Source organism: Lynx canadensis, chromosome D4, assembly GCF_007474595.2.
Source record: "Lynx canadensis isolate LIC74 chromosome D4, mLynCan4.pri.v2, whole genome shotgun sequence".
In the NCBI taxonomy this organism is placed as follows: domain Eukaryota; kingdom Metazoa; phylum Chordata; class Mammalia; order Carnivora; family Felidae; genus Lynx; species Lynx canadensis.
Genome location: NC_044315.2, coordinates 60508215 through 60534254, shown reverse-complemented (window position 1 = coordinate 60534254; position 26040 = coordinate 60508215). Strand labels below are relative to the sequence as shown.

At 47.1% G+C, this 26040-nt stretch overlaps 1 protein-coding gene across 6 annotated transcripts in view; it reads left to right on the top strand.

Moving 5' to 3' along the window:
* TBC1D2 (TBC1 domain family member 2) overlaps positions 1 to 26040 on the top strand; it is a 55435-nt gene that overhangs the window by 1132 nt on the left and 28263 nt on the right. For 5 of the 6 annotated variants that reach the window (XR_003964308.1, XM_030294061.1, XM_030294058.1 and 2 more), the window contains exons 2-5: positions 3754 to 3895; positions 9762 to 9909; positions 19021 to 19154; positions 23759 to 23949. Coding sequence is in view for 5 of the 6 variants with exons in the window: in XM_030294061.1 (XP_030149921.1) it covers positions 3754 to 3895; positions 9762 to 9909; positions 19021 to 19154; positions 23759 to 23949 (615 nt within the window). In the remaining variant the exon portion in view is untranslated. The remainder of the gene's footprint in view (positions 1 to 3753; positions 3896 to 9761; positions 9910 to 19020; positions 19155 to 23758; positions 23950 to 26040) is intronic. The other variant, XM_030294062.1, reaches the window with a different exon arrangement.

Sequence of the window (26040 nt, the reverse complement as noted above, 5' to 3'; positions counted from 1 at the left end):
TGTGTTTCACCATTAGTAGGTTTTGTTTTATTATCGTCTTTAACTGAGAATGCCTGAAACAGTGGTAAGGCCACATGCTTTGAAATCAGACAGGCTTGGATTCAAATTTTACATCAGCTACTATTAACTAGCTGTGTAACCCTGGGCTAGTTACTTAATCTCCCAGAATCTAGGTAGTTTGTGAGATTTAAAACAAGATGTGTAAGCATCCAGGACCTACAAATTGTTGAATTAATCCCAGCATCTAGAATACAGCCTAGCACCGAGTGGGTGCTCCGTAAATGTTTGTTTAATGAACCCACATGGTAATAGAACTGAGGCCCTAATGTTCATTTCCGGAGGAGTTGCCCCAGAACTTAAGTGGAAAGACAGATCTGGGTTAAGAATTCCAGGATTCACACACCCCAGAGAACAGTGTGCCAGGAGACAGCCTCCCCAACCCCACCCCGTCTTCCTGCTCCTCGACCCCCACTTCCAGCCAACTGGAAATCTACTGAGCGCCCTGTATGTAGCCCACAGCTTCAGTTCCCCTTTAATGGCTGGGCCTGGCCAGTGACCAGGCTGGGAAAATCAGACAAAATAATGCAAACCAGGAATTCCAGGCCAGGGAAGGCAGGCATTTTAGAGATCAGGTGGTTTACAGATCATGTGTTTCCTCCTACAAGCTAACTGCTGTCTACAGAGTCTTGAACACATGGCTTTTACTGTTCCATTGATCTATGTGTGTGCCTGGCTCGGTGCTAAGCACCAGGGTATGGAGCCAAATCAGACCTGCCCCCTGGTTCTCAAACAGCTTAAGGTCTGGTGAGAACTCACAGGGGGGCTGGCACACACATGAAATGTTCCTTAGAGACGCCCTGATAAGTCTGTACCAGACAAGTATGGTGAACAGGAGGGTCAGTTCCACTGAGTGGAAGGGTCCATCCAGGAGCGCAGCACAGAGGGGAGGACATCTGAGTCCTGAAAAAGGGATTCGGTTTTCTATGAACAGACAAGAGGAAGAAGGGCATTCCTGGCCGAGAGAGCCCCAGGAGCAAAGACAAGAAACAGGATACAGCCCAGAGTGTCCAGGCAGATCACAGGAGCCTGGGGTACAGAGGGGCCCAAAAGATGGAGTGGGAGAGTGGAGGCCCAAGCGTGTGGCATTTGTGAGGTAGGCCTGGGAGCTTGGACTTTGTCCTGTGGGTTGTGGGAGATTGTTGAAGAACTTTAAGCAAGGAAGCCCTGCGAGATTAGAATGTTTAGAAGGTTCAGTGTGGCTGTTGCGTAGAGAAAAAATGAGAAGGCAATGTTGCTGAGCAGGGAGTCCATCTGGAGGTGATCGAGAGAGAATGGTGGCTGAGCTAGAGCTGTGACAGGGGAGGAAGACCGATGGGGGTGACTAGGGATGTGAGGGAGGAGGAACGCAAGGGAGGGGTGGCTGACTGCTTAGTCGGGCCAGCCACGACCTAGGGAACCCAGGCTAGGGAGGCCTTAGGACACCCCTTTGGTAGACTCTTAAGTTCTAAGAGGATGGGGCCATGACATGAATAGTAGGTGCTCAATATACACTTGTCCAGTGAATTACTAAAATGAGGTATTTGGGTATGGGCTGGGAGCTTGTCAGCACAGGGTCATGGTGAAGCCCTGGGTAGCACTGAGGTCTCTTAGGGAGAGTGTATGGAAAGAGAAGACTGGTAGGCATCATTTTATCTCATGTGGCACCTCCTGAAGGCCCAGGTCCTCTCTCATGGAGCCCCTGGCCTCATGCACACATCATCTGTGGATCACTTAGAAGGGGGAGCTTTGCCCTGGTTGCCCATAGCCTGCTGCCTGCTGGTGTTCTCACCTGGCCTTGATTGTGGGCGACTCTGTGAAGTTCACCATCCACTCCCAGCGAGCTGCCCGGCTGCTGTGGCCCAGGTGATCCCAGCCCTTCTCTGTGTAAGCCACAGTCCCCTGGCCATAAATTGTCACAAAGCTCTGGTCTAAAGGGGGAGACCCGGGTTCTGGGACCAGCTCTACCACCACTGCCTGGGCAACTTCAGAGCCTTAGTTTCTCCATCTGTTGAAGGCTGATCACTCCTGCCCTGCCTCCCTCCTGGAGGATCCAACAATGTAATAGATGTGAAAGTAGGTATTTGGACCATCCAGTGCTGGGAAACGAATGACCAATATCAACCATTACCTTGTTTGGGGTGCCTGGAGGGTGCCACTATGTTGTTACTGTGTGCATATGGCTTTCCAGTCCCCAACCAAATCCATGATTTCAGTGCATCCCCAAAGCAGAGGAAGGATTCTCTCTGTTCCATAAAAAGTCAGTCTTTTAGGATTCTTGGACCCAATTCAAACATGGGGCATGGATCCCCCCACAACACCAAGCAATTCGCAGGCACCAGCTGGTGTCCAAGAATTCAACTTAATTCTAACACTGTCTACCCAGAGACAGCATCAGATTCCATGGGTTAAGGGCTCAGTCTTACGAGACTTCCCACCTCACTTCCACACCTCACTTCAGATGCCAGTCACAAGCCCCAGGCTGTTATTTGTGCTGCTGACAGCAGGCTACAAATTGGAGTTTCCAGTGACCTCCTCCTTAGGTTTGATTATTTTGCTAGAGGGGCTCCCAGAACCCCCAGGGTAACACTTATGTTTACCAGTTTATTAAAGGATATGATAAAGGATACCAATCAATAGCCAGATGAAGAAGTGTATTGGGCAAGGTATGGGGAAGGGGTAGGAGCTTCCATGCCCTCTCCAGCTATGCCACTCTCCCCACATCTCCATGTTCACCAACTCAAAAGCTCTCCAAACCCAGTCCTTTGGGTTTTTATGGAGGCTTCATTACATAGTCATGACTGACTAAGTCATTGGCTATTCTCTGGTTCAGCCTCTTTCTTTCTGGGGGATAGGGGTGGGACTGAAAGTTTCAAGCCTTGGGGCACCTCAGGGTGGCTCAATGGATTAAGCATCTGATTCTTGATCTCAGCTCAGGTCTTGATCTCAGGGTCCTGAGTTCAAGGTCTGAGTTGGGCTCTATGCAGGGTATAAAACCTACTGAAAGTTCCAAGCCTCTAATCACATGTTTGGTTCTCCTGGCAACCAGCCCCCCTCATTAGGTTCCCTAAGGGCTTTCCAAGAGTTAACGTATGAACACAACAAAAGTCAGCTTTATCGCCCTTATCCCAGGAAGTTCCAAGGGCTTTAGGAGCTGTGAGCCAGAAACCATGGACAAAGATCAAATACATATGAGAAATATATCTGGGTCATTTGAATGATCAAATATATGTTTCTTATAAATCGCAATATCACAGTCAGTTAAGACATTGCGATGTTGCACAGTGAGGTGCTGGGGCCCCACTCAGGTCAGAATTTCAAAGTTCTTTCCCTCTCTTATCCCCTCCAAATTCCTTTGTCCAGTGAGCACATTTTGAGCACCTCCAGTGTGTCTGGTACTATGCTGGGCATTTCACTTCCCTTACCTCATTTCATCCTCATAACTGCCCCAGGACATGAATGGTATCTTCACCATAGTACAGATGGGAAAACTGAGACCCAGAAAGGTTAAGGAACCTCTAAGTTTGGGACTGATGCCTGATTCTCTTCTGTGGCCAAGAAGCAGGTGGGGTTTCAGAAGCAGGCACCCATCTGCAGTGATAGTTGTTTTCCCTGGGAGGGAGAGAGTCACTAAGCCTCCCATGACCTTCCTGCACCCCACACCCAGTGCCACGCATAGGGCACAGGGCCATACCAATTAACCCCTGTGCTTCTCAGGCCGCCACCAAGCAAGTGATGCTGTACTGGCTGCAGCAGCTGCAGATGAAGCGCTGGGAGTTCCACAACAGCCCGCCTGCACCTCCCGTCGCCCCTGATGCCACCCTGGCTGGGAATGGGCCCGCCCTGCGCCTCGAGCTAGGTACCCAATGGGTTCGCCTCCTGCACACACACCCAGGGGTCTTGGTGACCAAGCATTTCCCCTCCTGTTGGGAGTGAGTGGGAGGAGCCTCTGCTAAAGAAGCAAAGAGCCAGGGATGTGACTCAGGATCAGTTAGGGCACGGTGTAGTGTCAAGGGCAAGAATACGGGCCCTGAGGCCAGGACGTCTGGGTTCAAATCCTAATCCTGTGTGGTCTTAAAAGTCAGTTGCTTGATCTTCCTGAGCTTCCGTTTCCTTCCGTATAAAATGAGCGGGATAAACTATACCTACTTCTTAGGGTTGTTATGAGAATCAAATGAATCCATACACCTTAAGTGGTCGGAAGCATGCCGCACGTTGTCAGAGCGCAATAAGCGTCAGCTACTGTTACGATGACCGCCGTGGGAAGGTCCAAAGAAATGAGACTCTCACGGGGTTGCTGTGCAGAAGGGTAATGAGAACACGCAGTTATTGTTGCTGCCTCCTACACAAATGCTTCTGTGTGTGCGTTGGGTAGGTCAGTGATTTTACCCGTAGTATTCCCTTAAGGCAGAATCCTTCACCTCCACGTGGCCTACAAAGGAAGTTGCTTGATCCCAAATCCTAGAACATCCAAGTATGGAGGAGTCCTGGAGATCACACCCTCCCACCCCCACGCTGCAGCCAGCCATATGGTTGGCAGGTAGAGAATCAGGACAGACCACCCCCAGCTGCCCCTGTAAGGGCTCGGAGCCTTGTCCCAGCTCAGAGCTGCAGCGTGTCTGTAACGCCTCATCCTCGGTTAGCAGGGAGACCCAATAGGCGAGGGCGCGACTTGTGGCCAGGCACCTCTAGAACTCTGTACTCATGTGTTTTCCGTGTCCCAAACCGAGCTCTTCTGCCCTTGACCATCTGCTACCCCAGTTTCTTTCCCATCGTTAAATGGCCTTTTATTCACCCGGCTGTCCGGTAACAGGGCGCTGCCCTCACCCCCTTCGGCAGTGCCTGGGCTGCCAGGCCGTCGGGGTCACCATGTTGGCCGTGTCTGCCTCTGGCGTCCTCACCAGGCCGGCCCTCCTCGCTGCTGTACCTTGCTCTGCCTCATGGCCCCTGGCTGGAAACCACAGTAGCCTCCTCACCCGTGCCCGCGAAACCGGCCCGCCACCTCAGACCATCCTCCCCACTGCAGGCCGAGCGGACTTTCTAAAGTGAGCGCTGGAGCCCCACCCACCCGTGACCGGCGCCCCCGCTTTTTAGCCCGGTGCCCAGGGCTCATCCTCCTCGGCTCACCTCTGCCTGCTCCCCCAGTGCCCGCCTCACGCCGTGTGCGTTCAGCAGCACCAGAAGCTTGTCTTCCTGGCAAATTCCCGCTTATTCTTCATAGTGCCACGCTCCAGTGTCGCCTCCTACTCCTGCCAGGCTCCCCTTGGAAGCCTCCCAGTGCTATGCCGGCTGGACTCTGTAGAGCCCTCGACGCTTTTTCGCATTGGTTCTAACAAGGCCTGTCACGCTGTGTTCTCCTTACAGCATCCTTGTCGGTCCCTGCCCTCGGGTGGGGACCGTATCTTTGTCACTTGTGTCCCAGTACCAGGTGCCCTACCTGGCACATTGGATATTTGTGAGCGATTGCATTGGATTCTATAATTAAATGAGGAAAGGAAGGTAAAGCCCTTAGACTAATGCCAGGCACACAGTAAGTGCTCAGTACATAGTAACTGTTCTAGTAACTTGTTGTTATATGTGTATGTGTACATTACTACTCTTAACATAACTGCTCTTTTCAGTTATTAATAGTAATTATCAGTCATTTCTTCCGAGAACCTTCTGGGTGTTTCATGTGAGTAAGGGCTTTCTCTGGGGAAGGGTTTGTTTGTGCGTCTGCACTTGCAACCCACCCTCTCTCCGCCAGAGTCAGACAGCCCTGCCTGGTGTGGGAAACTGCAGCCTAAGTTGGCACAATTGGCCGAGATCAGCCTCAGATTTGCAGTGACAAGAAACCCTCCTGATGACAGAATTCTGGTGTGTCCGGAACTGAAATTGGAACTGAAATGGCTTTGGGATCCCACAGGTTCTCCTGCTGTGCTGAATCCTTTCCAGGTTCTTGAATTCTGTGGCTTTGGTTTAGTACATTTAGTGAGCCTCTCCGGGGCCAGCTCCTACTGGAGACGTGGCCGGGGGCCGGGGGGTGGAGGAGGGAGAGAGCAGTTGTCATAATGACCAGGACACCAGTCTCCCAAGGAGGACCCTGGTAGGAGATGCAGGAAGCTGGGATGTGGGCCTTCACCCTCCGGATCATGTCCCCTGCGAACCTTTCCTGGCCCATCCAGAAGGACATTTGTGGAGTTGTGAGCGACCTGGATTTGCTGTCTGGAGCAGGTTGCCCCACAGCCAGTCCCCACCCTTTCTGGGAGGAAGCAGAGCCGGCTCCGGGACACTGAAAGCCAACTGACTCACATCTGCCTTTGAGTCACAGACACTTCATCTGGTAAAAAGTGTCCTATCACTGCTGTTGAGCAATCTGCAAGGCATGTTGTCTGCAGCTTTTAAGCGTTTACACCTTTATTTTATGCTTTACCTAAACGTTGGTCTCCACAAGAGCTGAGAAAGATCAAGGGCAAACCAGCAGATTAATGATAATATGTTGCCGAAGTAAGACACGATTTACACAAAATAGCACTTAGGTAAGAATATATTATTGTAAAAATATGCATACCACTGACACTGTTTCTAACACTTTACGCGCTTCTTTCATGTCATCTAATCCTCACATCAATCTTAGGAGGTAGTGTTGTGCCCATTTTACAGAAGAAGAAACTGAGGCCCCCAGAGGCCAGTGGACCTACCTGGTCAAGGTAGCAGAGCAAGAAAATGTCCGCACTGAAATTTGAACCCGAATCTGCAGCCTCATAACCCCCTCCTTATGCCGAGGAGGCCACCGCCATGTCCAGGGCCCTGCAGGGAAGCGACTGGCTGGCCCAGGCCCTTTGGTTGGTCAATGACTTCCTACTGGTGGTGGAGCAGCCCCTGCAGCTCAGGCAAAGCGTTCGGATGAACGCTGCTGAGAATTCCTTGTGCGGCCTTGGAGAGAGGCCCAGAGGCCCCAGACCAATCCTCTTACCCACGGGAAGTGCTAACCTTCACTGTGACATCACTGTCACGTGCCACCCATCTCTCAAACACCTCCTCGAGCTGGGGGCCTTCCCGGGCAGCCCCTCTCATCTGGGAACCGTCCGCCGGCCACAAAACCTGCTCTGACAAGCCACGTGGTTTTAGTGGACAAGCAAGGAACTGTGTTTGAGTGCATGACTCTGCTACCGGCTGTGTGACCCTGGCCACGAAAATCCCCCTGAGCCACTGTTTCCTCACTGGCGAATCCAGCCAGTGGGTGACATTCACCCCCAAGGCTTAGTTCGTGTGGCCTCAGGGTGGATTTAGGGCCAAAGGTGGACATTAAAGGAGAACAGATATTGGCAGTTAGGGAAGTACCTGCCAAGACATTAAAAATCTTAGGCAAATTGCACATTTTTTGTTTCTTCTGCATGAGGGAGGATAAAGATCGTTAAAGTATTGATAAACAAGAAAACCGTAATTATTTTGAATCAGCTCAAAGTCTGGATTAAAGACTACTTTTGAAAGATGCAAGTCCACAGAATGGGGCTTTTATGGTTTCCTAAATATTTTGATATACTTTACCTCCGAAGGAGACAGGATGGAGAGTATCCTTCTCATTTTAAAAATGTGGAACCATGCGGCGCCCAAGTGGCTCAGTCAGTTGAGCATCTGACTTCAGCCCAGGTCATGATCTCATCGTTTGTGGGTTCGAGCCCCGCATCCAGCTCTCTGCTGACTGCTCAGAGCCTGGAGCCTGCTTCGGATTCTGTGTCTGCCCCTCCCCAGCTTGCTCGCTCTCTCTGTCTCTCAAAAATAAATAAACATTAAAAAAAAAAAATTTTTTTTTAATTTAAAAATGTGGAACCTGGGGCCAGAAGAGAAAATGCGATTTCCAGTCTGGTCACAGCACCCTTCTAACAGAAACGTGGATTGGCTTCGGTTCTTCCAACACCACGGCTGTAACCCAGGTTCTTTGGAGCTGTTGCTGAAACCCTCAGGGGTCCCGTGGGTCCAGCCAGATGAGATCCCCTATTAGCCCCCTCCCGCCCATTTGTCCTTCCCAGCCCCATCTCCTCTGTTCCCTCCTGGCATCCTCCTTCACTCCTTTAGCAGTTCAAAATCCTTTCCAGCCCTCTAGGCCCTGCTCCAGTGCCCTTCCTCCAGGAAGCCTTTCCTGACTTGCGGTGAAACAATCTGTCTTCATCTCCCAGAACTCGCCCGCACCTTGCCTGGCCTGCCCTCCAGCTTCTACTCACTTGGTCTTCCTGAAGTGCACACTTCTCCCTGCTCCTTAAGCTGGGAGCTTCCTATGCCTTTGATTATCTAACTTTCTCCAGCTCCACCAGAAACCTCAGGGCAGATGCCAGAAGTGTTTGGTGAGAGAGTGAATTGAAGAGAGGGAGCTCAAAAGAATGACTTGGGCCAAGTCGTGGCCCATCTGCCGGATGTGACAGGGCCTATTAGGAATTAAATATATTGATTGCAAAGTCTGTTTGTGAGTAGATGGAACAGCTCCCCCGCCCCTGCGGTTGTAGTCAATGTTTTTGCACCTGCACCCTGTTTGAAAATGGAGTGCAAAGGTAAAATTCCTTCTTCCCCTACATTTCACCCTCTCAGTAAAAGGGCTCCGGTGGAAGGTGCCTGCTGCCCTCCATGTCTCAGGAGCTGCCTGATCCAGATCCTGCTGCCCAATAGGTGGTCTTAATCCTCCCCTGCTTTTTGTAACACTCAAAACTAACTTCTGAGTATTTCACCTCCTCTCTCTTATACTTCAAATAATGTTACCTTAGCCTCAAAACGTTCCTTAATGTTAAGTGTTTTGAAGCACTCACTGTATAAGAATCGTTGCAGAACATTAACAAAAAGTAGAAAAGTGGAAGAAAAAGTAGCCATAATCCTGTCACCCGGAGACAGCCAGTGTTCACATTACATTATGACCCCCGCTTGCCTTTTATTTAAACGTATTTCAGATCATATAATAATACAAACAGCCTACCTTGCTCTATGGTACTACGTATTGTGACCCTAATGCCTCCATGTTATAAAATCTGTTTATAAACTTCTACTTTTGATGAGTATACAGTATCTTTCTGTTTATAAAAAATAACCCGTATTTAGCATAGACAATTTGGGCAAAAACACGAAGCGATAATGAAGGCAGCCTGCTTCTGATCCCACCATGCACTTCTGACCTCTGTCCATACCACAGAGTGTATTTCTGTGAGACTTTCTCTACAGTTGCGATCATGATGCTCTAACCCATTTTTTTTACTAGCTGTTTTTATATCCCACACCTGTTCCTCATGATTTTAAGCATTCTTCATTAGTGTTGTTTTAAACGGCTGAGTAATATCCTATTTTCAGAAGGCATCATGATTTGTTTAACCCCTCCCCAGAACTTTACTTCTAGTTTGAGGGAGTTATTTCCAGTGTGAGGACAGACGGTGCCAGGATGAACCTCTTGGCCCATAAAGCTTTGTCTGCATGTCAGGTAACGTTTTTAGGGTAGATTCTCAGATGTAGAAGTATCAGCAGTTCTGCATATTTTAACGAGGTTTTCAGGAAGACTTTCTCAGTAAGACGCATCATTTTCCTGGAAGAACATTTAATGAAAAGCCTGCCTCTTTGGCTTCTCTTAACCTGCCAAAGAAGGCTTGCTCAGGCAGCCCACTGACTCCCACCTGCTCCCAGTGGGAACCCAGCCCAGTGCGCCTCTGTCTCGTATGTACAAGTGCAGCGACCCAGGTGGATGATTACCCTGTTTCTCTGTTCCGCAGAGCAAGAGGAAGTGGAGCTGGAGGAGTTCCTGTGCCCTGTGCAAACGCCCCCTGGGCTCGTGGGTGTGGCAGCCGCCTTGCAGCCGGTGCCTGCCATGCCCTTAGCCCTTCAGAATATTTCCCTCAAGCATCTGGGAACCGAAATACAGTAAGTGCAGTGGGACCGAGGGGCCGGCCACGTTGCAGACAGCCCCTTCTTTGGAGCTTACAGTGATCTGGTGTGATCCCTGCAGGGATGTGGTCCTGGGGAGAGGGTGAGGGGCTTTATTTTTAATTCGTCACATCATTTCTTTAAAATACTACATTTGTGCTTCTGATTGTTAAAATAGTGCATATTCTTTGTAGGAAATTAGAAACATCTAGAAAGGTATAGGTTTTCAGTTACCCATGATCCTGCCTCCCAGACAGCATTCTTAGCATGTGGTATATCTCTTTCCTCTTCATTGTCGATACATGTATATGCATAACTGAGATCATATTGAATGTAATGTGATGATCGTGTCACAAGTGTCCTCATATGTGAAACGCATCAAGTTGTTAACTTTTTTTTTTCCAGAGTGATTGTATACGACCTACTTTTTAAAAATTTATTTAAGAGAGAATTTGCACATGCACAGCGGGGGAGGGTCAGAGAGAGAGAGGGAGAGAAGGAATCCCAAGCAGGCTCCGTGCTGCCAATGCAGAACCCGATGTGGAGCTTAAACTCACGAATCCATGAGATCATGACCTGAGTGGAAATCAAAAGTGGCATACTTAACTGACTGAGCCACCCAGGCGCCCCTGCAACCTACTTTTTAAAAATTTTTTACCTGAGTTTCATTTTATTTTTCATCTCGATAAGTGTACTCTTTAATCTCCATCCCCTATTTCACCCATTCCCCTCCCCCCACCCCCCGCTTCTCCCCTCTGGTAACCGTCAGTTTGTTTTCTATAGTTAACAGTCTATTTCTTGGTTTGTCTTTCTCTCTCTTTTTTCCCTTTGCTCGTTTGTTTTGTTTCTTAAACATATGAGTGAAATCATATGGCATTTGTCTTTCTCTGACTGATTTATTTCACTTAGCATTATACTCTCTAGCTCCATCCATCTTATTGCAAATGGCAAGATTTCATTCTTCTTATGGCTGAATAATATTCCATTGTGTGTGTGTGTGTGTGTGTGTGTGTGTGTGTGTGTGTACCGCCTCTTATTTATCCATTCATCTATTGATGGATACTTGGTCTACTTCCGTAATTTGGTAAATAATGCTGCAATAAATATAGGGGTGCATGTATCCCTTTGAATTAATGTTTTTGTATTTTTTTGGGTAAATACCTAGTAGTGTGATTACTAGATTGTAGGGTAGTTCTATTTTTAATTTCTTGAGGAAACTCTATACTGTCTTCCACAGTGGCTGTACCAGTTTATATTCCCACCAGCAGCACAAGAGGGTTCCTTTTTCTCCACATCCTCACCAACACTTATTTCTTGTGTTTTTTATTTTAGCCATTCTGACAGGCTTGTGAGGTGATATCTTATTGTAATTTTGATTTGCATTTCCCTGATAATCACTGATGTTGAGCATCTTTTCATGTGTCTGTTGGACATCTGGATGTCTTCTTTGGAGAAGTGTCATGTCTTCTGCCATTTTTAATAGGATTATTTGGTTTTGGGGTATTGAGTTGTATCTGTTCTTTATATGTTTTGGATACCAATCCTTTATTGGATATGTCATTTGCAAGTATCTTCTCAAGTACCTTCCATAGGTTGCCTTTTAGTTTTGTTGATTGTTTCCTTCACTGTGCAGAAGCTTTTTGTCTTGATATAGTACCAATAGTTTATTTTTGCTTTTATTTCCCTTGCCTCAGGAGACATATCTAGAAAAATGTTGTTACAGCCAATGTCAGAGAGATTACTGCTTGTGCTCTCTTCAAGGATTTTTATGGTTTCAGGTCTCACATTTAGGTCTTTAATTCAGTGATCCAGTTTCATTCCTTGACATGTAGCAGTCCAGTTTTTCCAACACTATTTGTTGAAGAAACTGTCTTTTTCCCATTGTATACTTATTCATTCTTTGTCGAAGATTAATTGACCATATAACTGTGGGTTTCTTTCTGGGTTTTCTATTCTGTTCCATTGATCTATGTGTCTATTTTTATGCCAGTACCATACTGTTTTAATTATTGCCACTTTGTAATAAAACTTGAAGTCTGGAATTTCATACCTTTAGTTTTTTTAAATTCAATTTTAATATGTTTAATTTACTGTATGTTGATCATTTCTCAGCTACTTTTTCATTTATTATTCGTGTATTGTATATACAATTTCCCGCTAGCAGGATTTGATTTAAATAGTTTTTAAGAAGATAGTAATATGGCCTGAACTTTAGAGGCTGACTGCATGGATTTGTATCCTGGCTCCACCAGTCATGGGCTGTGCTGTCCTAAGCATCTTGTTTGATTTCTCTGTTTCACTTAAGTTGTTAGTAAAAGTGAATACAATAGTGCTTGCCCTACAAGATTAGTGTGGGAGTTAAATGGGTTAATGCATGAAAACTGCTTTAGAACTGTGCTTAGTACTTTATAAATATTGTTTGCTGCTGTCATAGACTCTGGGTCTAAAGTTCTCTCTTGTCTAGCAAAAAAGCAGGATGTAGGATTAAAGCAAGAGGTGGCTAATGTCTGGGAAAAGACAAGAGCCCCGAATAAGGGTCCTTGCCCCGTTTTCATTAGGATCAGAAGGCTTACAAACATGGCGATGGACGTGCACAAAGGGACAATGAATCTGTGAACATTAACTTGTGGACATGAGGGAAAGGGAGTCTTGAGGATATTTGGGGTGAGGGGTTTGGGTTAATACAAAACAAAATCTGGGTACCAGGAGGAAGGTTGTTTACAGCAGACAGGAGGGTGTACCTCTGTTTATCTTAGCCTAGGGGATGAGACAGGTAGGGGGAGTAACCTCAGGGTTAGTAAGGTACTTCTTCTTTTGTTAACCATCTCCATTCTGGGCTGCTTTGTCTGCAACGCAGTGGTCCATAGTCCAATTCACCGATTTACCTAACCTGGCCCTATTCTCCTGTGAAAGCGGCTTTTCTGCTATAGTACTAAATTGGGGTGCTTCCACCCTGAATATCTAATCTTGTTTATTTCATATACCTATGTATTGGGCATCTTTGCGCCATTCCTATTTTAGGCCTTTGCCTCTCCCTCTCTATTCTGGGGGCTCTGCACCCCCTCTCTATTTTGGGGTGCCTTTGCACCTTCCTATTCCTGGCATCTTTGCACCTTCCTATTCTCGGGGTGCCTTTACACCCCCCTATTCTTGGGGTGCCAGTCTGATTTGCCCAAACTCAGGATTGAGCGTTTTATGACTTTGTATTTCTTTATGTCTTGTTAACCCATTGGTGTAAGCCCGAGGAATTCCTAAGCTTATCCCCTACATGCTGCTATTATCATTTATCTAACCAAAGAGAAGGAAGCTTTTGGGAATTCATACTGCATCCAATACTGATCTGTTGTGGTGCTTATTTTCTGTGTGGACTTCAGACAGACAGGGATGTTTTAGGAAGCAGACTAGATTGTTACCTGGACTTGGATTAGAGACCCCTGGCTCTGTGTGGCTCCTTTACAGAATTTCCCTGTCGGTTTCAGCGTTTGAATTCTCTCAGGTAACTAGGAGTGTAGTGATACTGATCCCAGGACAGAAGCAGGTTTTAGGGGAAAGACGATAAGTGTCCTCTAGGCCTGCTGGCTGTAGATAAAAGTAGCCCAAGAGACATTTGGATGGAAGGACCCGGAAACTCAGGAGAGGGATATGAGCTGCAGAGAGAGACTTAGGAGGTGGCATGGGTGAGCCCCCTGGTGTGAGTAGACAAAGAAGGTGGCCTGCAGGGGATTTTCCCTCAGGGGGAACTGGAGGGAACTAGATGTGCTGGGAGCCTGCTGGGGCGGTGGGGGGGAGTCCAGACATCCAGCCAGGGTGTATCCAGGGGGGTCTCACCAAGCTTAAGCCAGATCAGTGCCTGATGAAGGCCACAAACAGCAGAAGTGGAAGAGAGAACATGCAGAGACAGAAAGGAAGGAAGTTTCAGAGGATCAGTTGGTGACTTCCGTCCTGACATTTGTAATAACCCACAGAAAATGTGAGGGAAAAGTGCAAGAAATGGGCTACTTGCCCTGGGCTGTTGCGAGCCCCCATAAGATTAGGGTTGCTTTTGTCTCCCGCAGCCTGGGCCCTGGCTGTTCTTACAGCTTGCTGTGAGCTCTGTCATAAGCCCGGGTCATACTCTGGGAAAGGAAGTCAGGGTATTCCAGAGCGCTGTGCTAGGTGCGTGGCACTGGCTCTGAGTTGTCTGAACAAGCCTGTGAGGTGGTGTCAGAATGGCTAAGTTCTCAGACCATGGAGTTAGACGTCCAGGTCTAATGCTCAGTCCCTCCGCTCACTGGCTCTATGATTTGGTTACTGATCCTTGCCAAATCTCATTTCTCCTCTCTCTACAATGGAGGTGGTACTAGTACTTCACTGGGCTGTGGGGAGGATTAAATGAGTTGAATTACTAGTGTTAGCTTAGCGTCTGGCCCATGGAAGGGTCCAGTCATTGTCTGTTGTGGACATGTTCCTCATCCCCATTGCAGACAAGGAAAGCCAGCCTCTGGGAGGATAAATGGCTTGCCCAAGGTTATCCTTCCAGAGCAAGTCTTTATGACCACTCCGCCCATGCTGACCAGGCCCTTCAGACCTGGAGCTAATCCTACACAGAAAATGACCTATGAACTGCTCCATACAACGTCAATAAATTTATGAAATGGAGATACCTCTTCCAAGTGCAATAGTTCGGCTAGGTAGTGGCCACCTGGGCTGCGTCAGTAGTTAATGAGCATCTATCTCCAGAGGTGATGTGTGCTAGAGCTTAGGAGGCCCTTTGCTGCCCCGGAGTCAGGGTTTCTGTACCCTCCCCTAGCCCAGGAATGACTCTTGTGAGCCCCTGGACACATAGGGGAGGCAAGGGGACATGTAGGCAGCAATGATGGTCACCCACCCAGCGAGCACCTCTGGCTATAGGAATGTGCTCCTGAGTCCTCTCCAATTGTGTGGCTGTGATTTGTGAGATGTATGTAATGGGGGCTCAGCACAGGACCCAGCACGAAGTGGTATTCAGTAAATAGTGTTCCTGAGGACCACCATTTTCTTTTTAATATGACCACTACCCTTTTATTTGTAGATGAGGAAAGTGAGAACTGGGAAGGGGAGGTGACTAGGTCAAAGAGTCAGAGGCATCTTACAATAGAATCTTAATAACAACAGACAAGAGGGCACCTGGGTGACTCAGTCAGTTGGGCATCCAGCTCTTGATTTTGGCTCACACACTCTCAGTTTTTGGGTTCCAGCCTCTTGTCAGGCTCTGGGCTGATGATGCAGAGCCTGCTTGGGATCCTCTCTGTCCCTCTCTCTCTGTCCCTTTGCTCATGCTCTCTCTCACTCTCTCTCAAAATGAACAAATAAAACTTAATAATAATAATAATAATAATAACAACAACAACAACAACAGAGCAAAAGCAATCAAAGACCAAATTTCAAGTCAAGCATTTGGAATGCTGAGTTCTAATTTCTTCTTAGTTCTTATCAGATTGATTTTCCCTCCATCAGTCAGCTATACTCTCCATTAAAGTACAATTTTCTATCTTATTGTGGACCCAACTATACCAAAAGACTGGATTTTGTTTTAAAAACAAATTTCAGATCAAATGATGGTTCTTTGAAAAGATCAACAAAATTGACAACCCTCTAGCCAGACAGACCAAGAAAAAGACATGAGACTAAAATTACTGAAGTCAGGATCAAAAGATGGAACATTACTACCAAGCTAACAGAAATAAAAAACATTATAAAGGGATACTATGAACAGTTTTATGCCAACAAATGAAGAAAGGGACAAATTCTTAGAAAGACACAAATTACCAAAACCGATGCAAGAGGAAAGAGAAAATCTGAATAGACCTATACCACGTAAGCAGATTAAATTAATAATAATAATAAAAAAAAAACTACCCCCCCCACCCATACAGATGAAAAACCCTAGGACCAGATAACTTCACTAGTGAATTCTACCAAACATTTAAAAAAAGAACCAATACCAATTCTTCACAAAATCTTCCTTCCAAAAAAGAAGAGGAGGGAACACTTCCCCAATTCATTCTGTCAGGCCAATATTATCTTGATACCAAAACCTAACAAAGATATCACAAGAAAAATTTGTGAATGCCCAAAGCCTTCACCTAGAATTTCCTTGTGTTGATTTTGCCAGCAGGCATGTTTTTTCCTAACTCATCTCATCTTGGGACTCCCAGCTGTATGTAAGAATTTCAATTTCAACTCTGCACTCTGGGTCCAAAGGCTTTCTTTCCTCTCGTGCAACAGCCAAGGTTCTAGGCATCTGGAATCAACAGTTGATCTATGAAAAACATCTTGTGGCCATGCGTGGTGATGGATCTTCAATAGACGTATCGTGGTGATAATTTCACACTAGATTGGATAAATCTGTTGTACACCTGAAATGAATGTTATGTGTCTGTCAGTTATATCTCAAAAAAACAAAACAGTTGACCCCACAGCAAACTCATATCCTAAGTCAATTTTCATAGCAATTATGCTGCAAACACACTTCAGAATTCAGTGTCATATGATCATTTCTCACACATCTGGATTCAGCTGATACAGGCTAGGTTCACTTGGTCTTAACTCTAAGCTGTTGGTAAGATCTAGGTCTACTTCTCGTATTTCTTATCTGCCACAGACCAGCAGCTGCCTGAGACTCATTCTTGAAGAGGACTAGCCCTATATGCAAGGACGTTTTAAGCCTATGTTTAGATCACATCTGCTAACATCCCTTTGGCCAAAGCAAATCACATGCCTTGCCTGAGCCCACAGGAGAGGGAAGAAGTACTCTGCTCCTGCGGAGGTGGTGGGAAAGGAGTGAATGTTTGCTGAGGACTAATCTAATCTACGTAGTCACCTTCTCACTTGAATTCACGTTTAGGCCCCAAGAATTTCCCTTCCTTTCTTGGAAATTAAGCTAAATATTTTTGAAATATGCTTGGTGTTTACCTAGCATCTAGGTGTTTGTGAATAAGGGTTTTTCAGGGTAATTTTTCCATCTTACTGCTAGAAGTATATGTTGTACATAGAGATGACAGCAGAGCCAGGACTCCATCACAGATCTGTAACCTTCATGTCCCCTTCTTTTTTGACCACACTATTGCTGCCTTTTAAGTAAATGACCCCCTAGTGCATTGTTTTCAAACTGTGAGTTTTATAGCTCAGTACACATATATAGCTCAGTAAAACTTACAAAATATTAACTCTTTCGAAGTGGGGTGCATTCTGATATTTTCCATTCCATATTTTAAATGCTGGTTATGATACTAAACTGATTTTATAATCTACCAATAGTTCAGAACCTGCCATTCAGAAAACGCTGACCTGGTGAACTCTTTTAATCATTTCCTCTTCCTTGTTGTTAATTTTGGAATATGTTGGGGCACCTGGGTGGCTCAGTCAGTTAAGTGTCTGACTCTTGATTTCAGCTCAGGTCATGATCTCACAGTCATGGGACTGAGCCCCACATCAGGCTCTGTGCTGAGTGTGGAACCTGCTTGGGATTCTCTCTCTCTTCTCTCTCTCTGCCTCTCCCCTGCTCACATTCTCTCCCTCTCAAAAAAAAATAATAATAATAATTTTGGAATATATCTACTTTTGAAATTTTTTTTTCCAACGTTTTTTATTTATTTTTGGGACAGAGAGAGAGCATGAACGGGGGAGGGGCAGAGAGAGAGGGAGACACAGAATCGGAAACAGGCTCCAGGCTCCGAGCCATCAGCCCAGAGCCTGACGCGGGGCTCGAACTCACGGACCGCGAGATCGTGACCTGGCTGAAGTCGGACGCTTAACCGACTGCGCCACCCAGGCGCCCCGGAATATATCTACTTTTGTATCTTTGCAAAGGGAAAATAAACTCAGTTGAATGTCCTTTTATCTGCCTCATGAATTTTACTGTGGCTGTGGTCCTAAGCCAGTCTTTGGTGTTACCTAGTTCCTTCCTACAAACCCAAAGTGTATTGAGCCTGCACACTGGGCATGTGCAGCCCAGTACCAGGTGCCACAGACATGCAGGTAGGTTACTGTCCAGCTCTTGAAGAAATGACACCATTATTCAACCTAGACAAGTACTTGGTCAAAGGTAGCCCATTCACAAAGTGTAGTAAACTCCTTGGAGACCAGATGATTAGTGAAGGCCTCAAGGGAGAACAGATCTAAGTGGGGAAAGAGTGCAAGGGGAGAAGGATCCAGGAGCGGTTTGGAACTTTGCTCAGCAGAAGTAGGGAGCTACTGATGATTTTTGAGCAAGTAGTTATAAAACCAGATGAAAGTTTCAGGAAGTTCCTTTGGCAAGTTCATTCAGCATTCATTCAGCACGTATGCTGTAAGCGCCCTCAATGCTGCAGGCGCTATGCTAGGCATGCATGGGGGCGCCTGGGTGGCTCAGTCTGTTGAGCGTCTGACTCTTGATTTCAGCTCAGGTAATGATCTCACAGTTCGTGGGATCGAACCCCGTGTTGGGCTCTGCACTGACAGTGCAGAGTCTGCTTGGGATTCTCTCTCTCTCTCCCTCTCTCTGCCCCTCCCCTTCCTCTGCCCCTCCCCTGCCCATATTCACGCACATGCACATGCATGCTCTCTTTCTTTCCCTAAAATAAATAGACTTAAAAAACACAAAATATTACAGGACACCTGGGTGGCTCAGTCAGTTGAGCATCCTACTTTGGCTCAGGTCAAGGTCTCATGGTTCATGAGTTTGAGCCCTGGGCTCTGTGCTGACAGCTCAGAGTCTGCAGCCTGCTTTGGATTCTGTGTCTCCCTCTCTCTCTGCCCCTCCCCTGCTCACGGTCTGTCTCTCTCTGTCTCTCAAAAATAAATAAACATTTAAAAAACACACACACAAAAACACAAAATATCTTAGTGAACAGAATAGGCAAACATCCCTGCACTCAAGAGAACTTACACTCCAGCAGTGGGTTTGGGGGTGGGGGAATCAAGCTTCTGTTATTAGCAATATCATGTGTGGAAGGCGGGAAGTACAATGAGAACATGAAAAGACGGGCGAGGCGGGTGGGGAGCGCTCGGGCGGGATGCATCTTGCAGGGTGCCTGGAGTGTGGCAGACCGCTCCGGGCATGACTGGGGCTGAGGATGGCAGCCTCATGCTCCTCTGTTTTCCTTTCAGAAACACGATGTACAATATTCGGGGCAACAGGCAGGCCTCAGGAACAGGCCACGGACCTCCAGGGGAAGATTCTCCACTGAGCGGGGAACCTCCGAGGGCAGAGCAGCCTTTGCCCTCTGACCCCAGCACCCCAGGTGAGCTCTGCCCAGGTTTGAGCTGGGCCTTCAGAGGCCAAGCGAGTGCCCTCTTTCCTCCCCCAAAACCAACATCTACGCTTGTGTGTGTCCAATAGGACACTCTCCGGGTCACTCCTTGTTTCTATGGGTCTGGTAGCAGTGACTCCCTTTTTTAGTAATAGCGTTGTGGTAAAATATACATAAAATTTACCACATTAACCCATTTTAAGTGTATAGTGCAGTGGCATTAAGCACACTCACGTCGACCACTGCCATCCCCCACCTCCAGAACTCTTCCCCGTCTTCCCAAACTGACACTCCTGCAGTGATTCTTGAAGTAATGAAAATATCTCTCACTTCTTCTTTCTTACTTTTTTTAATTTATAAGGAAAGGATATGAAAATGCCTGTGTGGGCTGAGCAAAATCAGATCTCTGCCTGAAGGAGCAGAGCAGATGACCTCTGCGTGTCTATCCCGGCCCCTCCATAGCACTTAATTATTGCACAAAATACGAGTGACCCACACCGCTGTGGGGGTTGGGCTTCTTTTGCAATTAGCATGGGTGCCCCCCCCACCCAAGACATACTGTAACCTAGAAATGGAAGAAAACCAGCTGAGGCAGCCCTGTGGGGGCTTCTGGCAGGGGGGACCCCTGCCCTGTGGAGCAGTGACTCCAGAGAAATCTCCCCTTTGGAGCAGCGTCTGGTGAGGCCGCGCAGGTCACAGTGAACAGTCTGAGAGGGGACCGGTGCTCTCTCAAATCAACGGTAATAAAACCAGCACCCACATCTAGCACCTACTGTGTGCCAGGGCTACTCTAAGCACTTTTTTCCCTTTGGTAATTAATGGTTTTATTAAGAGATAATTCACGTATCAAACAATTCACCCATTCGAAGTATACAGTTCACCATAATCTATTTTACTTTATTTTTTAAAGTTTATTTATTTATTTTGAAAGACAGACAGGAAGAGCATGAGTGGGGAGGGACAGAGAGAGAGACAGAGAAAGAGAATCCCAAGCAGGCTCTGCACTGTCAGCATGGAGCTCGATGCTGGCCTCAAACCCATGAACCGTAAGATCATGACCTGAGTGGAACTCAAGAGTCAGAGGCTTCACTGACTGAGCCAGCCAGGCGCCCCTCACCATAATCAATTTTAGAGCATGCTTATTATCCCAACAAGAAACCTTGCATCCTCCAGCTCTAGGCAACTACCGTTTGACTTTCTGTCTCTGTAGATTTGCCTGCTCTGGATCGTTCATATAAATGGAATCTGAAATATCTGGTCCTTCAGGACTGGCTCCTGTCACTTACCAGAATCTTCTTCCATGTGCACTGAGCACCTGCATTAACCTCTTTAACCCTTCCAACATCCTGAGCGGTTACTAGATACCATTGTTGTTCTTGTTTACTAAATGAGGGAACTGAGGATGGAAAAGTGGAGTGACTCGCTCATGGCCGCATAGTGGGTGCAGAACTAGGGTTCAGGTCCAGCACTCTGGCCCCATACCACCACCTCAAGCCTCATTTTCTAAAGCGGTGATTTTTCAGACTGCATTTTTCTCGCCATGACTCCTTGACCCCCATAAACAAAATCTAATATACAATGCAGACCACAGCAGACTTGAGGCAGAGGTGGGAGTCTGGGCTCCCCTTGGCTCCCCACCCGTCCCTCCCAGTCAGCTCTGCCACACTCCCATGAAATCCTACAGCACTGATTGAAAAACCACCCTCCTGGGCCTCATTTCTCCAACTGTGAAATGGGCATAGTGACCCCTACCTTGCCTGCCCTCAGGGTGAGTGGGCAGTATTATTATCAGAGGGCAACAGGGCTACAGCGAGCCCCCCTGCTCTTCTATACCCCGTGGCAGGAAAGAGAAAGAGGCATTGCATTTTTCGGAGCTCTGCAGTCTGATTTGTACGCCGTACAACCAGATTTCTTTCAAGTCTAGAACAAGACCATTCTGTTCTTGTACCCAACAAGGTCAGGGAGTTTCTGGTTCCCGTCACCTACTCGAGTAGTTTTTTATCTGTTCAAGATTGTTTGGCTGGCCCCAGAAGAAACGTGGTAAATTATTCGGCTCATCCTCTAAGCCCTCACCTGGGATCCCATACCACGTCCTTATATTTAACACACTAGTCCCAAAAGGATCGGGGATAGCTTATTAAAATACACATCAGGGGAAAGAAAATGAGTCATCTGGGTTAGGAAATTTAAATAAGATCAAGATATCCTATAGAGTAGCAAAGAGTGGGCAGCAGTGTGTCTGAGCTTCTCAGCAGCCAAGGCAAAGAGGGAAATGCAAGTGTTAGATGATTTCCAGCATCCCTAAGAATAAACATATATTTTCTTGGAAGAAGCAAACCTTTTCTGGCACTGAGAGCTGTGGATGGCTCAGTTGGTAGAGCATCCGACTTCAGCTCGGGTCATGATCTCACGGTTCGTGAGTTCGAGCCCCACACTGGGCTCGCTGCTGTCAGCGCAGAGCCTGCTTCAGATCCTCTGTCCCTCTCTCTCTGCCCTGTCCCTCTCTCTCTGTCCCTTTTCTGCTTGCACTCTCTCAAAAATAAATAAAACATTGGGAATGCAGGCTGGTGCAGCCACTCTGGAAAACAGTATGGAGGTTCCTCAAAAAACTAAAAATGGAACTACCCTACGACCCAGCAATTGTATTACTAGGCATTTATCCAAGGGATACAGGTGTGCTGTTTCCAAGGGACACGTGCACCCCCATGTTTATAGCAGCACTATCAACAATAGCCAAAGTATGGAAAGAGCCCAAATGTCCATCGATGGATGAATGGGCAAAGAAGATGTGGTATATATATACAATGGAGTATTACTCGGCAATCAAAATGAATGAAATCTTGCCATTTGCAACTCCGTGGATGGAACTAGAGGGGATTATGCTAAGCAAAAGTAGTCAGAGAAAGACAAAAATCATATGACTTCACTCATATGAGAACTTTAAGAGACAAAACAGATGAACATAAGGGAAGGGAAACAAAAATAATATAAAAACAGGGAGGGGGACAAAACAAGAGACTCATAAATATGGAGAACAAACTGAGGGTTACTGGAGGGGCTGTGGGAGGGGGTTGGCTAAGGGGCACTAAGGAATCTACTCCTGAAATCATTGTTGCACTATATGCTAACTAATTTGGATGTAAATTAAAAAAAAAAAAAATAGAAACAACAAAAAAAAGAAAGTAACTGAAGACCCCAAAGAGCTTTTGTTAATGTGGGTTATATCTACTGTTATTCACTGTACTAGAAATTACAACTGAGAAAATATTAAGTATTTATATATCAATTCATTTAAAGATAATGGACTTATATAATAAATAATAAGTGAACATAATAAATAAATAAATAAATAAATAAAACATTGAAAAAGAAAAATGTCCCTGGATGCAGGCTGATGACAGATCCTTTACTAACGGATAGATAAGACAAAACAAGGCAGCATGGGTGAATGACTCTGATGTTGGATTTGAATGAAGAATAAAATAAGATAAAAATCAAATGAAATAAGAAATTCAGCAATGGTTGGCAAATGTTTTCTACAAAGGGCCAGAAAGTAAATGTTGGAGGCGTTGTGGGACATATGGTCTCTATTGCCACACTCAACTCTGCCCTTATGCAGCGAAAGCAGCACAGACAATGCACAAACAAATGAGTGTGGCCGTGTTCCAATAAAACTTTATTTACAGAAGCAGGCTGTGGGCTAGATTTGGCCTGTAGACTGGATTTGGCCCATGAGCCAGTGTTTGACATGTATGTAGAGGAAATAGGAAATAAAAGAACTGTGCAGCCTTGGGACAATCAACTGTGGGAAATATGTGTCCTAACCTAGCTTGTAATAGGAATCAAACAAGAGGGGCACGTGGGTGGCTTGGTTGGTTGAGTGTCTGACTCTTGATTTTGGCTCAGATCATGATTCCAGGGTCGTGGGACCAAGCCCTGTGTCCGGCTCCACACCGAGTGTGGAACCTGCTTAAGATTCTCTCTTTCTCTCCCTCTGCCTCTCCCCTGCTCATTGCTCACTTGCTCTCTCTCTCTCTCTCTCTCTCTCTCAAATAATTAATTAATTAAAAGGAGTCAAGCAAGAGTTTGAGTTACTCTCTGGGGCAAGAATGCAGAGTACAGATACTCCATACTCCTATCTTGAACAGTTGTGTGTACTTTGGAACTTGCCCACAGGGTAGAGGTGGGATCCTGAGATAAGAAGCAAGACATCCTGCCAGGGCTTGTGCCTGAGGAGATGGCCGCCTGCACCAGTGGTGTCCTAGGAGATCACCCATGCAGGCGGGGATCCAAGAGCACAGGACAGGTACACTTTAGAGGATGGGCTGAAGGACCAGCCAGTACAGTGTAAATAATGTTTTTAGAGTCAGATGGTTCTCAAAGTGTGAGCCCTGGGCAAGTTGCATCGGCATCACCTAGGAATGTCTTAGAAATGCAAATTATCAAGCCCTGCCCCAGACCTGTTGATGAAAAGTCTGGGAGTAGGGTCCCACAGTCTGTGATTTAGCAAGCCCTCCAGGTGCTTCTGCAGCAAGCTCAAGTTTGAGAACCACTGAGGCCACTGATCATAACCCCTGTGTTCCTCCTTTTGAAAGATCCAGCGGATTCTCCAAAGCCTACGCCCAAGTCTTCTCTGACCGCCAATCTCCTTCAGAAAGCCAAGCGCCAGAACAACACCTTCCCACTCTTTGCCGAAGGACTCACTCGGAACCGAACTGCCCAGGAAAAAGTGTTGGCCTTGGAGCAGCAGGTTCTGATGCTCACCAAGGAGTTAAAGTCTCAGAAGGTGAGCTCTGTCCCCAGAGAGGCCCCAGGCTCCAGTGGACCCCTCTGGGCCTGGAGCCTTTGAACTAGACCCGGCACATCAGCCCAGCTGAGCATATGCCAGTCTGTGGTCCTTACCAGCCAAACTGCTGGTGGTTGAAAATGCTGTGCTGTTAATTACTAAGGGACATGTGGACACTCAGACTAGGTGACGGAAGACCCTCAAGGGCAGGTCTCTGGAACTTACTTTGTAATTGCTCTTGGACTCCTCCTGGAGGACTGTGCATGGCCCGTCCCCACACTGAAGGGGGATAGCATTCGGAGGAGGAGGGTCTGGATGCAAGGTCCTGGGAGGGGCTGCTGAAGGAACCGGCAGCTGGTAACGGTGCAGCTCCCTGAATGACTGTCAGAGGACAGAGAGAGAGCAGGCAGGTCTGCGTGGCTCTAGGGCTCAAGCAGGCCCGAAAGAGGACGGTGATGAGGAAGACTTAGGCTTAATAGAGAAATTAATTATAGCAGTTAAGAAAGGAAAGAGTCACATGGTCATTGTAGAACACAGATCGCACACATACACAGACATTCAAATCATCCCCAAATCCTACAACCCAGAGAGTAAGTCGTGTTCACACTTTGGAATGACTCTGTGAAGTAGTGAGAGTCCCAAGGCAGGGGGTGAGAGGGACTGCAACACTGGGCTCTTTTTGGCACAATAAAAGTGGTTAAGTTAGTGCAGTCGTTACTGAAAACCTCAAGGGTGGTGCCTGGTGATGCCTCACTGGGCCCCACTGAGAACCCACACTTCTCTTCCTCCAAGAAGAAGGCCTAAGTTTTCATGTTTGTGCTTTGGCTGCCCTGAGTCTTTTTCTGCTGTATCTCCCGGCTCTTGCTTCTAGGGAAGAGGGGGGTACACTGTATTTACCTCTGAATAGTCTCCTTTCACATGTCTTCTCCTTTCTGCGGCTCAGTGTTTGGAGAAGACAGCCTAGAAAAATGCTCTCCCTGCCTAATTTTGCCCCTCCTCTGCCCTTTCTTGCCCTAAGCTGATACCAAGGCAAGTAGCAGAGGCTCCACTCCTGGCAGGTCAGCAGATACATTTAATGAAGCAGGCCTTGACTGAAGTTCTCAAGGGAGGAAGCTCATCCGTTTACATGTTCTCAATCCATTTGTTTTTGTGTCAAGTCCTTGTTGAGGACCTGAGGCGTGCACGCGGTATTCTAGGTGCTGGGGACAGTGAGAAGAGACGCAGGCCCCGCCCCTGCAGGGCTTACATTTCGTGGCAGAGACAGGCGGTAAGCCCGCGAGCACCCACATACATCATCATGGCGTGTGAAGTCCCCTCCGCTGTCACTTAGCAGCCCAGCTCTCTTCTCCTCCCATCGTCCCCCGTTCCCGTCACGGGGCGGCCGGCGGTCCTGAGAGCTAAGAGAGCATGCAGCTGGGTGGGAGCAGCTGCCTGATCCCTGGACCAGTACAGCATAAGTTCCAGGCTGAACCTGGCCAGGAAAAGAAATCTGGATGTGACCTCTGCCTCTCCCTTCATCACACCTTCCCCTTCTTTCTAGGAAATATGGGCAGCCTCCTGTGGCTTGGCCTTTGCTTTGAAGGCGTCAGGAATCATTGAATGAAGGAGAGAGGCCCGGGAGACCTAGATTTCAGTGAGGTTTGCCCCCAACATCTGTGCTACCCTGGAGAATGTGGCATTCTTCAGTAAATGAAGTTAAGCTCTTGGAGATCAGTAAGGCCCACCCAGGCTGCTGACAGCTCCCCTGCCATCAGAGTGAAAATGGCAGGAGGAAGTTGTTCAAGCATTAAAGGACCTGGACTTTATTTCTTTTTTTTAATATTTATTTATTTTTGAGAGGGAGAGACAGAGTACGAGCAGGGCAGGGGCAGAGAGAGAGGGAGACACAGGATCCAAAGCAGGCTGCAGACTCTGAGCTGTCAGCACAGAGCCTAATGCGGGGCTCTAACTCACAAACTGCGAGATCATGACCTGAGACGAAGTTGGACGCTCAACCCACTGAGCCACCCAGCCACCCCCAAGAACCTGGACTTTCTTACTGTTCACTTTCCTGGCCTGGGACAGACAATCAGAAGGAGAGAGTCTTGCAGT